Source organism: Pan troglodytes, chromosome 4 (assembly GCF_028858775.2).
Source record: "Pan troglodytes isolate AG18354 chromosome 4, NHGRI_mPanTro3-v2.0_pri, whole genome shotgun sequence".
Taxonomy (NCBI): domain Eukaryota; kingdom Metazoa; phylum Chordata; class Mammalia; order Primates; family Hominidae; genus Pan; species Pan troglodytes.
In genome coordinates, this window is record NC_072402.2 from 39204482 (window position 1) to 39221393 (window position 16912).

At 44.8% G+C, this 16912-nt stretch overlaps 1 protein-coding gene across 1 annotated transcript; it reads right to left on the reverse strand.

Annotated features, from left to right (window-relative positions):
- Positions 1–234: 234 nt before the first annotated feature.
- Positions 235–16604, reverse strand: F2RL1 (F2R like trypsin receptor 1). The gene is made up of 2 exons (XM_001145175.5): positions 16339–16604; positions 235–2865 (listed from the first exon to the last, which is right to left on the reverse strand). Exons 1-2 carry the CDS (start codon positions 16418–16420, stop codon positions 1754–1756), a joined length of 1194 nt encoding a protein of 397 aa, XP_001145175.1. The 5' UTR covers positions 16421–16604; the 3' UTR covers positions 235–1753.
- Between the last annotated feature and the right edge of the window lie 308 nt (positions 16605–16912).

Consider the following 16912-nt stretch of genomic DNA (forward strand, 5'->3'; position numbering starts at 1 on the left):
TGCCATGTTGGCCAGGCTGGTCTTGAACTCCTGACCTCGGGTGATCCACCCACCTCGGCCTCCCAAAGTGCTGGGATTACACGCGTGTGCCACTGCGCCCGGCCTCTGAAACATTTTTAAATGAAAAACCGTTGTCACAGAGTTTGGTGTGAGTGTCCACTTTTAGAGGGGTGAAGCTGTTGCCTGCCTTCTCTCACTCCTCCCCTCAAAACAAACGCACAACTCACAAATAAGTTGTAAAAAAAATTTTGTTATTTATAAATCAATTACACAATAAAATAATTATTTTTAAAAGTCACAAATACAATCGTTGTATAAAGTCATTTTGGCATCAAGTATCTCTTAAGTATGTTGCAAACTATTTTCCAAAGAGATGTGGTCCAAACCCTCTGAAGGCTTTATAATTTTGTATTAGATAACAAGTGAACAAAACTGACAATAAATACTCCAACAATTATTTTTTAAAATACTAAGTGGCAAATGCTATTCTAAGTGGCAAAACAATCTATTACTCAGACTACCTGAAAATTTCACTGAAGTCATCAAAAGTTATACAAAATTTGTATTTACATGTTTAAAATCCTGATTGTATTTTTCTTTAATAATAATACATACAAAAACGCAGAGGGTTAATAAAGAAATAATTCAAAGTCCTAATAAGTCAACAAACAGATTTCATTATAAGCTGAACATAAAAGAGACACCATTGTTTGCTTCTCTTTTCAAAAATTATCACGGCACTTTGTCAAATGGAAGCAGCATTCAGAACAATGGTTCTCAAATCTCTGTGTGCATAAACACCATGCAGGTTTGTACCACACAGATTCCTGGGCCCTGTTCCCAGTCTGAGCTCTCATTATTGAATCTGAGGAATCTGCATTTTGAACAAGATTCACGACTATTTTACTTTATTTTATCACCCAAGCTGGAGTGCAGTGGTGCAATCTCGGCTCACTGCAACCTCTGCCTCCTGAGTTAAAGTGATACTCAATTCTTGTGCCTCAGCCTCCTGAGTAACTGGGATTACAAACGTGCACCACACACCTGGTTAACTTTTGTATTTTTAGTAGAGATGAGGTTTCGCCATGATGGCCAGGCTGGTCTCGAACTCCTGACCTCAAGTGATCTGCCTGCCTCGGCCTCCCAAAGTGCTGGGATTACAGCTATGAGGCACCGCACCCAGCCAAGATCCATGATTTTGATGAAGTGGTACAAGAACCTCACTCACTGGACATTGAAATTCTACTGTCCAATCCCAACTCACTGCTGTTGATTGGAAACCTGATTCTGGCAGCTCATTTATCTTGGTTTCCTCATTTGTAAGGTCGTTCAGTTGGACTGATATCTCTGAGGGCCTTGAAGCCCTAACAAGTCTATCATGATCCCAGATGTAAAATATATATATATATATATATGTGTATATATATAATTTCAGCTGAGAAGTGAGTCTTCACACCAAGTCTACTTTTTGCAAGTTACTGGGTTTCTGTCTTCACCATCTTCTGAAAAGTCTGCTTCTGTTGGTTCAGTTTCTGGGGTCATCTGAGTAGAGAGATTCTGAAACAGACACTGATGTTAATTTGGGGGACTACTTTTCTCATGCAAACAGGGGAGCTCCTAGCAATCCTGAGAGGTGCTGCATCCACATCGTATGTGGTGAGACCTTTTTGATTACGAAATAACAGACACTCCTCATAACATTAAACAGGTTTCACATCCTACTGTGCAATTCCCATCTAAGGACCTGGAAAACTCAATAGGAGGTCTTAACAGTGGTTGAACTTGAAGAGTAAGAGCTGGATTTCCTGGAGTGTTTCTTTGAGGTGAGGGATACTTGCATCTGCTTTACAGTGCGGACACTTCGGCAAAGGAGAGCGTTCTTTGCATGATCCCTGAAATCATGTGAAACAAAGTAATAGACAAAGGGGTCGATGCAGCTGTTAAGGGTAGAGAGGCAGAGGGCTACAATGTACAGGGCATAGACATGGCTCTGGCCCCGGCTCTTAATCAGAAAATAATGCACCACAAGCAGAAGGTTACTAGGAGTGAAGCAGATCAGGTACATGGCCAGGACAGTGACAATGAGTTTGATGGCCCTCTTCCTTTTCTTCTCTGAGTTTTCATCCATGGCAGAAGATCGCAGCATTCTGATCATCAGCACATAGGCAGAGGCTGTGAGGAAGGCTGGGAACAGAAAGACCCCAATGGCCAGAGAGAGGAAGTAATTGAACATGTCTCCCACCAAGAGCTGCTCAGGCAAAACATCATGACAGGTCGTGATGTTCAGGGCAGGAATGAAGATGGTCTGCTTCACGACATACAAAGGGATGGTGACCAGCAGAATCAGCAGCCATATTGCCAGGGAGATGCCAATGGCAATGTTTGCCTTCTTCCTGGAGTGCCCCATGGGGTTCACGATGACCCAATACCTCTGCACACTGAGGCAGGTCATGAAGAGAATGGAACAGTACATGTTGCCATAGAAAAAGCCAATAAGCACATTACAAAGAGCTTCCCCATAAATCCAGTTGTTGCCATGTATGTGATAGGCAATCTTCAAGGGGAACCAGATGACAGAGAGGAGGTCAGCCAAGGCCAGATTGGCCATGTAAATCACAGCAGGGTGCTTCTTCTTAGTTCGGAAAAGAAAGACCCACAGGGCCATGCCGTTACTTGGCAAACCCACCACAAACACAATTGTGTAGACAATTGGAAGGAAGACAGTGGTCAGTTTTCCAGTGAGGACAGATGCAGAAAACTCATCCACAGAAAAGACTGTTTCAACTGTAACTCCTTTTCCAGTGACGTGGGATGTGCCATCAACCTTACCAATAAGGCTTCTTCCTTTAGAGGATCTATTGGTTCCTGTACAAGAAAGGAAGACAAGGGTCATTACAGAAATAAATGTTTCAGCAGTAACACTGGTTTGTTCAAATGAAAGTACATTCATTTATTCATTTTTTAATTTATGAGACAGGGTCTCGCTGTCACCCAGGCTGGAGCGTAGTGGAGCGATCATAACGCACCGCAGCCTCAAACTTTTGGGCTCAAGCAATCCTCCTAAATAGCCAGGCCACAGGCACACACCATCACACCCAGCTAATTTTTTACTTTTTGTAGAGATGGGATCTCACTATGTTGCCCAGGCTGTTCTCAAACTCCTGGCCTTAAGATTCTCCTGCCTCAGCCTCCCAAAGTGGTGAGATACAAGTGTGAGCCACTGAGCCCAGCCTCAAATGAAAGTACTTTAGATGAAAACAGAAATATACTATTAGAGGATTACACAAAATGCTTATAGGGGCTTTTCTTTGTGTAATGAGATTATTGGGATTTCTATTGTCTGGTTTAGTTTGGTTTTATGGGTTTTTTTCTTACAGTGAGTAGTTTTATATCGGGGAGTTGTAAGGAGTTGTGGGATGCATGTGGAGCATCGATTTCTAGGAATATAAAGAAGACTAACAATATTTCAATTTATTTTTACAAACTGTCCACACTCATTAGTCCCCAGGTATTCTTTTTGTTTTACTTATTATTATTATTTTTTTTTTAGAGATGGGGTCTTGCTATGTTGACTAAGCTGGTCTCGAACTCCTGGCTTCAAGTGATCCTCCCATCTTGGCCTCCCAAAGTGCTGGAATTACAGGCGTGAGACATCACGCCCAGCTCTAGCTATTCTTATCACATGACCAACAACAGTCCTTTGATTTATCAATTAGTAAAATTTGGTTTGGCTGGGCGTGGTGGCTTATGCGTGCAATCTCAGCACTTTGGGAGGCTAAGGCAGGTGGATCACCTGAGGTCAGGAGTTTCAGACCAGCCTGGCTAACATGGCGAAACCCTGACTCTGTTAAAAATACAAAAATTAGCCAGGCGCAGGCGCCTGTAATCCCAGCTACTTGGGAGGCTGAGGCAGAAGAATCGCTTGAACCCCGGAAGTGGAGGTTGCAGTGATCCAAGATCATGCCACTGCACTTCAGCCTGGGTGACAGAGCGAGACTCAGTCAAAAAAAAAAAAAAAAAAAAAAAAAAATCAGTTTAGGAATGTGCAGTAATTCCTTTCCAAATTCTCAAGTGTGTAAAATAGCGATCCCCATCCTGACACCAGTTTTCTAATTTCTCACTTCATAATGGCCTTCTATCCCACTCTAGCCCTGAGCTAGGATCCTTCCTGGCCTATTCAATTCATCATACCCTATTCAGAGCTTGCCACAGGGAGATTCCAGGACCACAAAGGACATTCCCTTTTCACCCACAATGATAGCCTCAACAATGGCAGGGATTTTCCCTGCTCACGTGCTGGTTTCCTGGAGAACGTCCCATGGAGGCCAGCTGGCAGGGAAACCGTCTGGCCTGGATAGGTGGCTGTACTGATGACAGACTTTCACGCATGTAGCATGACAAGCTAACTTATTATCCCTCTCTTATATTATGAAGTTGACCTTAAAAACCACAAAGAAATGAATGGCATGTCCTCCCTACATTCTGCCCCTAAGTATTCATGAACCTGCAGGAGTAAGTAAGGACAATATAAGGATACCGAAGAATTTTACTCTAATTCTGGGGAAAAGTAGGCCTCACCAAGCAGAGAAGACAGGGCAATACTTGCACTGCCGTATACCAGGGGGATATTAAACCTACTCATGCTCTTATCTCATAATGTTATGCTTGGTCATCATTTTTCCACTAGAAGCTTTACACTAATGTTCCGCAGAATTTTTCACATCTTAATGCTTCCCTGTTTGGGATGCTAGCCTGGGTGGAGTGTTGGGGGATGTAGAGATCAATATTTCACTTTTCACTTAGTGTAGTGGGTTGAAAGGTGGTGCCCCCAAAAGAGAAGTCTATGTCCTAATCCCCAGACTCTGTGAACATTATTTAGCAAAAAGGTCTTTGCAGATAGAATTAAGGATCCTAAGATAAGAAGATCTCCCTGGGTTATCCAGGTGGGCCCTAAATCCAATGACAAGTGTCCTTTCTAAGATAAAGGCAGAGGCCTGGCGTGGTGTCTCACACCTGTAATCCCAGCACTTTGGGAGGCTAAGGTGGGTGGATCACGAGGTCAGAAGTTCAAGACAAGCCTGGCCAACATAGTGAAACCCTGTCTCTACTAAAAATACAAAAATTAGCCAGGCGTGGTGGCAGGCGCCTGTAGTTCTAGCTACTTGGGAGGCTGAGGCAGGAGAATTGCTTGAACCTGGGAGGCGGAGGTTGCAGTGAGCCAAGATTGCGCCACTGCACTCCAGCCTGGGCGACAGATTAAAGTCTGTATCAAACAACAAAACAGAGAGAAAAGCAGAAAGAGATCTGCAACATGCAGAAAAGGAGAAGCCAGAGGAGTGAGTGACATGAGAATGGAGGCAGAGATTGGAGTCACATCAAGGAACAGGCCAAGAATGCCAAGAAATGCCAGCAGCCACTGCAAGCTGGAAAAGGCAAGGAATGGACTCTCCCTTAGAGCTTTTGGAGGGCTTGTGGCCCCAATTCCTTGATTTCAGACTTCTGGTCTCCAGAACTGACAGAATAAATGTGTTGTTTTACATCATCAGTTTATGGCAATTTGTTATGGTAGCCACAAGAAACTAATATGCCTAGGATAGTCCTATTTCTAGTGGTTCTATTTTTTTAATATAATTCTTCAAAAAGAACATATGTTGTTTTTAAATTTAAAAAAAAATTCCTACATATTACAGTGTTCTTCAAATATTTGACCATAACCCCTAAGAACCATATTCCACATAGTAACCCAGTTCCCAATACACATATCCATGGTGGAAAAAAGTTTCACAAAATAATAATTATTCTTATTACATAGGGTGCACTGATACTTTCTATTGTATTCTATTCCATTATTATAAAAAGCCAGTTATTATTCTTTAACACTGATTTCACAGGCCGCTTAACTTAGAATGACAACGTATGTAACAATTAGAAAGTAACACACTGGAAATTAATTTGGTGTTGGATTCAGTGCTTGATTAGTGTTATAGACTGAGCAACTGGTGCAGTTATTGTGGAATTTATCCAACATCAAATTAATGGAAATGAAGGGGGCAAAGTGTTAAACAACACCACAAATGTAGTCAGTAAAATCAAGACTCTGGGAACTGCTACAGGATAAAGGACCTGTTTTTTACAAAATATAAATTATAAGGCAAAAAATAAGAAAGAGGGCCAGGCACAGTGCCTCATGCCTTCAATACCCAGCACTTTGAGAGGCCAAAGCAGGAGGATTGATTGAGACCAGGAGTTCAAGACCAGCCTGGGCAACATAGCAAAATGCCATCTCTTCAAAAAAAAAAAAAAAAAAAAGAAGAAGAAGAAGAAAAAAGGAAAAAAAAAGGTGTGGAGGTGAAATTTATAGAGTAGAAGATTTAAAAGACATATCAGTCATATAATGTGTGTACCTTGTTTCAATCCTGATTCAAGCAAACCATAAAAATAACTTGTTTTTTTTTTTGAGATGGAGTCTTACTCTGTCGCCCAGGCTGGAGTGCAGTGGTGCGATCTTGGTTCACTGCAACCTCCGTCTCCCAGGTTCAAGCAATTCTCCTGCCTCAGCTTCCCAAGGAGCTGGGATTACAGGTGCACACCACTACATCCAGCTAATTTTTGTATTTTTAGTAGAGATGGGGTTTCACCATGTTGGTCAAGCTGGTCTCGAACTCCTGATCTCAAGTGATCTGCCCACCTGAGCCTCCCAAAGTGCTGGAATTACAGGCATGAGCCACTGTACCTGGCCTAAAATAACATTTATAAGACAATTAGAAATTTGAACACAAAGCCAGGCACGGTTGTTCATGCCTATAATCCCAGTGCTTTGCGAGGCTGATGTGGAAGGATTGCTTGAGGCCAAGAGTTTGAGACCAGCCTGGCCAACATAGCAAGACCCTGTCTCTACAAAAAATTAAAAAAAAAAAAAAAAATTAGCCAGGCATGGTGGCGCACACCTGTAGTCCTGGATACTTGGAAAGTTGAAACAGGAAGATCACTTGAGACCAGGAGTTCAATGATTCAGTGAGATTGTGCCACTGCACTCCACTCTGGGTGACAGAGTGAGGCCCCTGTCTCTATATATAAAAAAAAAAAAAAGAAAGAAATTTGAATACTGACTGAATATTTGATTATATTAAAAATTAATGTTAGTAGATACTATAATGGCATTATGTTTATATTTGAAAAAGAAATCCCTCATACTTTATTAATACATTCTAAAATACTTTAGGATGAAATTATATCTGAGATTTATTTCACAACCACAGGAATTGAAACTCTCAGACACTGCTGGTAGGAATACAAACTGGTGCACGGCTGGGCAGAGTAGCTCACACCTCTAATCCCAGCAGTATGGGAGGCCGAGGTGGGTGGATCACCTGAGGTCAGGAGTTTGAGACCAGCCTGGCCAACATGGTGAAACCCCATCTGTACTAAAAATACAAAAATTAGCCAGGCGTGGTGGCATACACCTATAATCCCAGCAACTTGGGAGGGTGAGACAGGAGAATCATTTGAAGCGGGAGGCACAGGTTGCAATGAGCCAAGATCACGCCATTGCACTCCAGCCTGGGCGACAGAGTGAAACCATGTCTATTTAAAATAAATAAAATAAAATAAAAGGTACAGTTATTGTGGGAAATTATCTGGCAGTTCCTCAAATGGTTAAAGAGTTCCTATATGGCTGGACGCAGTGGCTCACGCCTGTAATCCCAGCAATTTGGGAGGCTGAGGCAGGCAGATCACGAGGTCAGGGTTTTGAGCCCACCTGGCTAACATGGTGAAACCCCATCTCTACTAAAAATACAAAAATTAGCTGGGTGTGGTGGCACACGCCTATAGTCCCAGCTACTCGGGAAGCTGAGACAGGAGAATCATTTGAACTTGGGAGGCGGAGGTTGCAGTGAGCCTAGACTGTGCCATTGCACTCTGGGCAACAGAGCATGACTCCGTCTCAAAAAAAAAAAAAAAAAAAAAAAGAGTTACTATATGACCCAGTAGCTCCACTCCTAGGTATGCAGGAGTCCACACAAAAACCCGTACACAAATGTTCATAGCAGCATTATTTGTTTTTGTTTTTGTTTTTGTTTTTTTTTGAGACGGAGTCTCGCTCTGTCGCGCAGGTTGGAGTGCAGTGGCGCAATCTTGGCTCACCGCAAGCTCCGCCTCCCGGGTTCACGCCATTCTCCTGCCTCAGCCTCCCCAGTAGCTGGGACTACAGGCGCCCGCCACTACGCCCAGATAATTTTTTTTTTTTTTTTTTTTTTTTGTATTTTTAGTAGAGACGGGGTTTCACAGTGTTAGCCAGGATGGTCTCCATCTCCTGACCTTGTGATCCGCCCACCTCGGCCTCCCAAAGTGCTGGGATTACAGGCGTGAGCCACCACGCCCAGCCATAGCAGCATTATAATATAGCACTGTGCCCAGCCCACAGTCAACAAGTGGGCTGGGCACAGTGGTGCTCACCTGTAATCCTATCACTTTGGGAGGATGAGATGGGAGAAGTGCTTGAGGCCAGGAATTTGAGACAAGCCTGGGCAACAGAGCAGAACCCCATCTCTACAAACATTTTAAAAAATTAGCCAGGCATAGTGGTGCACACTTGTAGTCCCAGCTACTAGGAAGGCTGAGGCAGGAGGACAGCTTGAACCTAGGAGGTCAGAGATTACACCACTGCACTCCAGCCTGGGCAACAGAGCAGGACCCTGTCTCAAAAAAAGAAAAAAAAAGTGGAAACAATCCAAATGTCCATCAACAATTGAAAAGAAATAAAAAGCAGCATATCCATACAATGGAATATTATTTGGCTGTTTTCAAAAATCAAGTACTTGGGAGGCTGAGGCAGGCAGATCACCTGAGGTCAGGAGCTCAAGACCAGCCTGGCCAACATGGTGAAACCCCGTCTCTACTAAAAATACAAAAATTAGCCAGAGGTGGTGGTGTGGGCCCACAGTCCCAGCTACTCAGGAGGCTGAGGCAGGAGAATCACTTGAAACCAGAGGCAAAGGTTGCAGAGATTGCACCACTGCCCTCCAGCCTGGGTGACAGAGCAAGACTCTGTCTCAAAAAAAAAAAAAAAAAGTACTGATACATAGATACATGGATGAATCTCCAAAAGATTATGCTAAGTGAAAGAAGCCAGTCACAGAGGACAACACATTATCCCATTTCTATCAAATGTCTACAATAGGAAAATCCATAAATAGAAAGTAGATTAGTGTTTGCCAAGGGCTAAGACCAGAAGATTGGTGAATGACAGCTAAAGTGTTTCTTCCAGGGTAATAAAAATGTTCTAAAATTGTGGTAATGGTTGAATAATTCTATGAATATCCTAAAAGCCACTAAATTGTACAGTTTAAAGGGGTGAATTGTATGGTGTGCAAATTATCTGATATGGAATTCTTGGTAAAGCTGTTAAAAAAAAAAAACAGGCTTGGCATCATAGGAAAGGGAAAAAAACAGAAAAGAAATAACAGGGAAGAGGGGTGGGAGGTGGGTTTGGGAATAGATGAAACAAGATTAGCCAACAGTTAATAATTATTGAATTTGAGTGGTGGGTACACTTAATTCACTATAATAGTATATTTCTATAAGATTAAAATTCTCCATAAAAATAAGCATGTACCAAGTCAGGAAAGCTCACATAAAGAGTGCTCAAAATCTGTTTTAAATAAGAATGCTAAAATAAAGACCAAAAAAGGAGCAAGGAATGGCAATATAACAATTTTTTTTTTAAAAGGAACTTTTTCTTAGAATATTTCAACACATAACCTTTAATGGTCTCCATCAAAACTATTGTTGGTATTAACTGTTCTATAACACTGGTAAATGTCAAGATGCTATTCGAAGGTCCCTGAAGCCCTTTCAGCCCAGTGCATTGGCTCTGACTCTGTACAGGGTCCTTACCACTCACCAAAACTCACAGAGCTTGTCTAGAGAACCGATGCTATCCCAGCTCCCAATTGTCAACCAGGTAAAATCATTTCTATTTCACAGAGTTGAGGAGAGACTAAATGCACAAATGAAGTTTAAACACAAATAAAGTGCCTGGCTACAATTACATTCCCATTTCTAGGGCTGTAATAAACAATTATTGCCCAAGTGTGTGAAAATACACACTCACAGATGCTCAAGGCAGCATCCCCCACTCAGTTACAGACAAACAGCTCCTTATTTCTATTCCTAACTTAGCATGTCCCTGACGTAGTCCCTACCACTAAGGGTAGACAATATACTAGCCAATAATATTGAAATGGAAAGACAGCCAGAATATACAGTCAATTGAAAAAAGAAACTGGCCAGGCATGGTGGCTCACACCTGTAATCCCAGCACTTTGGGAGGCCGAGGCAGGTGGATCCTGAGATCAAGAGATCGAGACCATCCTGACCAACATGGTGAAACCCAATCTCTACTAAAAAAATACAAAAATTAGCTAAGTGTAGTGCACGCGCCTGTAGTCCCAGCTACTCCAGAGGCTGAGGCAGGAGAATTGCTTGAACCTAGAAGGCAGAGGTTGCAGTGAGCCGAGATCATGCCACTGCACTTCAGCCTGGCAACAGAGCGAGACTCTGTCTCAACAAAAAAAAAAAAAAAAAAAAAAATTATAAAGTACAATTTGCAAAATCTGAAGTCTAGAGGGATATCCACCAAACAATAAAAAGTGGCTGGCTCTGTGGAGTAGAATAACTGGGGACAAGAGAACTTTTCTTTTTATTTTACACCTCTCTATATTATTTGAATTTTGTATCTCAAAGGAATATAAATTGATATAATATTTTTGGTGGGTAATTTGGCAAAACATATCAAAATTTTAAATGTATTTGCCATATGACCTAGCAATTTACTTCTAGGAATTTGCCCTGCACCTACCAGCTAAAGTGCACAAAGCTATTTTATGTACTAGAATATTCACTGGAACATTGTTTAGCATGGTAAAACAATGTTAATTTCAACATCTATCAAAAAGGGGAGTAGTTCAGGCCCTGGCAGGGTGGCTCACGCCTGTAAAGCCAGCACTTTGGGAGGCTAAGGCGGGTGGATCATGAGATCAGGAGTTTGAGATCAGCGTGGCCAACATGGTGAAACCCCGTCTCTACTAAAAATACAAAAATTAGCTGGGTGTGGTGGCGGGCACCTGTAATCCCAGCTACTTGGGAGGCTGAACCTGGGAGGCTTGAACCTGGGAGGCGGAGGTTGCAGTGAGCTGAGATCACACCACTGCACTCCAGCCTGGGTGACAGAGCAAGACTTCATCTGGGGTTCGGGGATGGGCGGGAAGAGGGGAGTAGTTCAGGCCAGGCATAGTGGCAACCTAGCCATAGCCCCAGCTACTTGGGAGCTCCGTCTAAAAAAAAATTAGCTGGGGGTGAGCTATGATCCTGCCACTGCACTCCAGCTTGGGTGACAGCCAGACCCAGTCTCTTTAAAAAAAAAAAAAAGGGGGGGGGGGTGGTGGGGAGGACTAGTTCAATTACCCCCCTATAAAAGTTTGTACAGGGTCGGCGCAGTGGCTCACACCTGTAATCCCAGCACTTTGGGAGGCCGAGGCGAACGGATCACGAGGTCAGGAGATCGAGACCATCCTGGCTAACACGGTTAAACCCTGTCTCTACTAAAAATACAAAAAATTAGCCGGGCATGGTAGCGGGCGTCTGTAGTCCCAGCTGCTTGGGAGGCTGTGGCAGGAGAATGGCATGAACCCAGGAGGCGGAGCTTGCAGTGAGCTGAGATAGCGCCCCTTCACTCCAGCCTGGGCGACACGGCAAGACTCCGTCTCAAAAAAAAAAAAAAAAAAAGTTTGTACAGATTTTTATAAACTGACTATGAATCGATTAGGTAAAAAAGATAAATAAATCATAGCACAGTATGTACAGTATACTATGCTCCTTCTATTCCTATAAATCATTTGTGCATAGAGAAGTTGAGCTGATGGCCAGGAACAGTGACTCACACCTATAATCCCAGCACTTTGGGAGGCCAAGGCGGGCGGATCTCTTGAGGTCAGAAATTCAAGACCAGCCTGGCCAACATGGCAAAATTCTGGCTTTACTAAAAATGCAAAAATTAGCCGGAGGTGTTGGCGCGCATCTGTAATCCCATCTACTTGAGAGGCTGAGGCAGGAGAATCACTTCAACCTGGAAAGCGCAGGTTGCAGTGAGCTGAGATCACATCACTTCACTCCAGCCTGGGCGACACAGCGAGACTCCATCTCAAAAAAAAAAAAAAAAAAAAAAACAACCAACCAAACAAACAAACAAAACCCGAGAAGTTGTGCTGAGATTGGAGACCAGAAAGAATGAGAGATTTTCACTTTTTTTTTAGACCCTTCTGATTTACACAATTTTGGGAAAATCTGCATGTAAAACTTTTTTTTTTTTTGAGACGGAGTCTCACTCTGTTGCCCCGGCTGGAGTGCAGAGGCACGATCTCGGCTCACTGCAAGCTCGACCTCCCGGGTTCACGCCATTCTCCTGCCTCAGCCTCCCAAGTAGCTGGGACTACAGGCGCCCGCCACCATGCCCAGCTAATTTTTTGTATTTTTAGTAGAGACAGGGTTTCACTATGTTAGCCAGGATGGTCTCGATCTCCTGACCTTGTGATCCACCCGCCTTGACTTCCAAAGTGCTGGGATTACAGGCGTGAGCCACCACGCCTGGCCTAAAACTTTTAATTTAATTTTTATTTTAAGTATACTCCTCTTGTGGCCCAACCTCCCCATCAAACCAAGTGTAAAACAAGCACTTTACTTGCATTAACTCTCTTCCTTTCACCCTCTCTTCTCTATGATCCCCTCACCCCAAATGTCCTTTTTTGCTCCCAATCTTTGGGAGCACAGACTGAAAAATAAAGGTTTCAATTGTGGGGTGCCCCTCCCTAGCTAAACTTTTAGTTCATTTTCACAAGTGTTCTTTCAGAATGAACTGTTTTCTTCAACACTTGCCAAGCTAATAAAACCATAAGAAAGTCAAATACAGATTTACTAAAACATCATCTATCAAGGTTATTTAGTAACTACAAAGCAAGCAAAAGGATCAAATTTAAAGTCCTATCTTCCAGTTCATTGCAGTGTTCTGTCATACTACAAAACTTTGGCCAGGCACGGTGGCTCATGCCTATAATCCCAGCACTTTGGGAGGCTGAGGCAGGTGGATCACTTGAGGTCAGGAGTTCGAGATCAGCCTGGCCAACATGGCGAAACCCCGTGTATACCAAAAACACAAAAATTAGTTGGGTGTGGTGGCGTGCGCCTATAGTCCCAGCTACTCCAGAGGCTGAGGCATGAGAATCACTTAAACCTGGGAGGCAGAGGTTGCAGTGAGCCGAGATCGTGCCACTGCACTACAGCCTGGGCAACAGAGTAAGATTCTATCTCGGGGGAAAAAAAAATTGGAAATACCACATGTCTATCAACAAAGGACTAATTTTAAAATTGATGCATCTTTCTGTAACATTTTGGAGTCATTAAAAATGTTGTATATGTATTGACATGATACTGATCTGCTTATATAATCCCATACTTGCACAAACATATTTTCTGTATTTGTGAATACATATTTTGTGCATGGATGTAATAAAGAGTGGGAAAATATATAAGCCAAAATATTAGCGGTGGCTACTTTGGTACTGAAGTTCAGGGTGATTTAATTAAATGTTTCCTTTTTTTATTTTGGCTCATTTTTCCCTAGAGTGATCACATATTGTTTTTATAATTTAAAAAACAATTATAGGTAGGGCGCAGTAGCTCATGCCTGTAATCCCAGCACTTTGGGAGGCTGAAGGTGGGTGGATCACCTGAGGTCAGGAGTTTGAGATCAGCCTGACCAATATGGTGAAACCCTGTCTCTACTAAAAATACAAAAATTAGCTGGGGGTGGCGGTGCACGCCTGTCGTCCCAGCTACTCGGGAGGCTGCAGCAGGAGACTTCCTTGAGCCCGGGAGAGGTGGAGGTTGCAATGAGCCAAAATTGCACCACTGCACTCAAGCCTGGGCAACCGAATGAGAGTCAAAAAAAAACCAAAAAAACAAAAAACAAAAAAAACAAAAAAAACCCCACCAAACCAATTATAAAGAAAACAGAAGTTCCAGTCTCCAAAAGATAAATGGAATGACCTAGGCCTGTAACATGGTGGAAAAAAATAAGTAAGTGGCAGAGAGAAGCTGACTGAAATGAACACCACATGGACCAGCCAGGGTACTCTGGGCAAGACTCCTCACTTCATTCATTTGCTATTTACTGAGGTCCCATAGGTGATGAGACTATGCTAGATGTGATGGAAAGGATGGTAGGGCCCCCTGCCTCTAGGAGTTAACGATGCAGTGAGGACACATATTAAGCATGTTTACGCAAATAATTATCAATTACTATTGTGAGGGGAAAGAGAAGCCCTGATTTCCAAGTGTTTTCCTTGCCTTGCCTCCTCCCCAATTCAGTGTCCTTCACCTGTACCCTGAGAAGGTTGTGATCTTGGCTGAGTTTGTTTCTATGAGGCAGTCTTTTGGAGTGAGGCTTTGGGAAGAAAATCAAACCCCAAATCGGCCCTGCAGCCACCTGAGGGGCATGCAGAAGGACCCGCTAAAAGCGAGTGAGCAAAGACCCACCCTGAGGGCAGAAAAGCTTTGCTAACACTGTATTTCTTATTAAAATCAATTTAGTTTTAAGGTGGGAGGAAAGCTCCATCTGCCTAAATCAATTGTCAGTGTTACTTCAGTAACCCTTTGGGAAAGTTACCTTGCAAGGGAATAAAAGTATGGTGGGGGAAGGTTGAGGAACAAGGTGCAATATTAAGTGGCTGTAGTTAACAAGTAACCTGATTTTTCCTTATTGTTAAATCAAGTTCGCCTTATAATCCAGGGATCTCCCAATCCCCCAAGAGGAGTAAACAAGAACAAGACAAATAATTGGGGCATGCTTCCTACAGGGACCTCTGAATCATAAAGATGTTGAATCAGCTATACCAACATGTATTTTTTTAAAGTTTGCACATACTAACCTTTGCTCCTGAATTTTAAGTTCCCAACTTTAAAGGACATAGAGGAGAGGTGTTCATTACAGTTTTCAATACTTCCTGGAACTAAATGCCTTTATTCTGATGCCGATTAATAAAAAAAAATACCAGCGGTGCACAGTTTTCAAGCTTACACCATTAACACCCTTTTCCCTAACTGCAGAGGGAAAAGAATCACATTCTTCCATCTAATTCCAACCCACTGTGACTTGCTCTTTTACTTCGTCTTTATGAAGAGGAGGATAAAAGTGAGAAATGCACATTTCTGAGGGAAATTAAAAGCTCCCTTTGCTACCCAGGCTGCCCCAAACAGAGGGGCCTCGGTTAGGATCACAGTGGCGCGATCGCAGGTCAAACATCCCCCACGGCCACAGCGAGGCCTGCTGGGCCCGGAAGAACACACTCCCAGCAATACAAGTTCGAGCACACCCGGAGCAGCACATCCAAGGAACGCGACGGCCGGGCGCGAGTGCTGCTCTGTTCCCAGGGCAGCCAGCCTCTGGCCTGCAGACCTGGGTGGCAGCCAGTGGCCGCTCCGGGTGGCACACTAGGAAAGTCCCGGAACCCCAGGCCCAGAGGGTCAACTGGTCAAATATAAGGCAGGGTCCAAAAAGTTCCGCTCGTAAATCCTCGTGGCGCCCAACGGAACCGAGCTCTCATTACCACCAGAACCCATCGGGGACCGGCCCTGTCTTTCATACCCCGGGCCTTCCACTGTGGGTGCCAGGAGCAGCGGGACCCGGGTGGGTCTCGAACGCAGGGGGCAGAACCCGAAGAAAGGCTTCCAGCAGTTGGAGAGGGACGCAAAAAACAACCTAGAAGGCTCCCGGGCCGCGGGTTCCCACCCACTCCGCCCTGCCCTGCGCAATCACCTCGCTAACTCCACCGGCCCCGCGGGGCCAGCGGAGGAAGTCTCCGGGGTTGGCGAAAAGCTCTTAATGACTTAGCGTTTACAAAGCAACCAAGCCCGGGGAGGGGACTAGGTCCTCTGCGTACCCTTTAGACACAGCTACTCCTTCCTTCCCTCCCTTTCCCCGAACCCACGCTGGGGCCTGGAGGTGCCCAGCATGACAGCCTCTACGGGAAGTGGGGTCTTTGGGGAAATCTCTGCCTCTGCGCGGCTCCGCTGACTTCAGCTGCTCCCGCATGTCCCACCTGGGTGCCTCCTTGGAGCAGAGACCTCACATCAAAGCCACCAAGGGGAGGCTAAGGGATTCGTAGAGATGGGTGCCGGCAGCAGAACAGCCTTCGCGCACCTGCCCGGATCCCACCGTCTGCCCAGCGTGCCCAGGACCCCAGCTCCTCAGAGATAAGAGCCCTCCTTGGCCAGGTTTCTCACCTTGGATGGTGCCATTGCAGGAGATAGAGGCTGCCAGCAGGATGGCGGCCCCCAGCAGCCACGCCGCGCTGGGGCTCCGCATCCTCCTGGAAGCCCCGACGCCGGGCGCGCGGGGAATCCGCCGCCACCGATTCGAAACTCAGAGCTCCACTGGACGCACCGAGAGAAAGTCAGCCTCTCACCTGCCCCGAATCGGAGCCTCTGCTGCGCGCCTCCCCAGGGCGGGTTAGGTTTCAGGGAAACCGAAGGAGCAGCTGTACTCACCTGCGGGAGGCCACGCCCCGGGACCGGAACGCGCGCCCTGGTCCCGCCCCCGGCCACCTGCCCTGCGCAGCTGCGCCCTCCGCTTCCCGGACTCGCGCCAGGTCCCTTAGACTGCGGGAGCCGCCTGCGGGCGGGGTTGAGCGCATGAGGTGTCTACTTTGGAATGCAAATAGCAGGAGCGCTGGGACCACGGGTTAATCCCTGCCTAGGCTATACCGCGAACTACCTTTAACCTTTACTTACTCCTAGAGAAGCGGGTCGTCGGTCTCCCTTGCCTTTCCTGACTGTGGGAAAGCCACGATCCGAACTC

Bases quoted from the DNA above. Each gene is read 5' to 3' on its own strand.
- F2RL1 (XM_001145175.5), bottom strand. From the start codon at position 16,420: ATGCGGAGCCCCAGCGCGGCGTGGCTGCTGGGGGCCGCCATCCTGCTG. The intron at 2,866-16,338 runs GTGAGAAACCTG...TTTCTTGTACAG, and splicing joins CTGCAATGGCACCATCCAAG to GAACCAATAGATCCTCTAAA.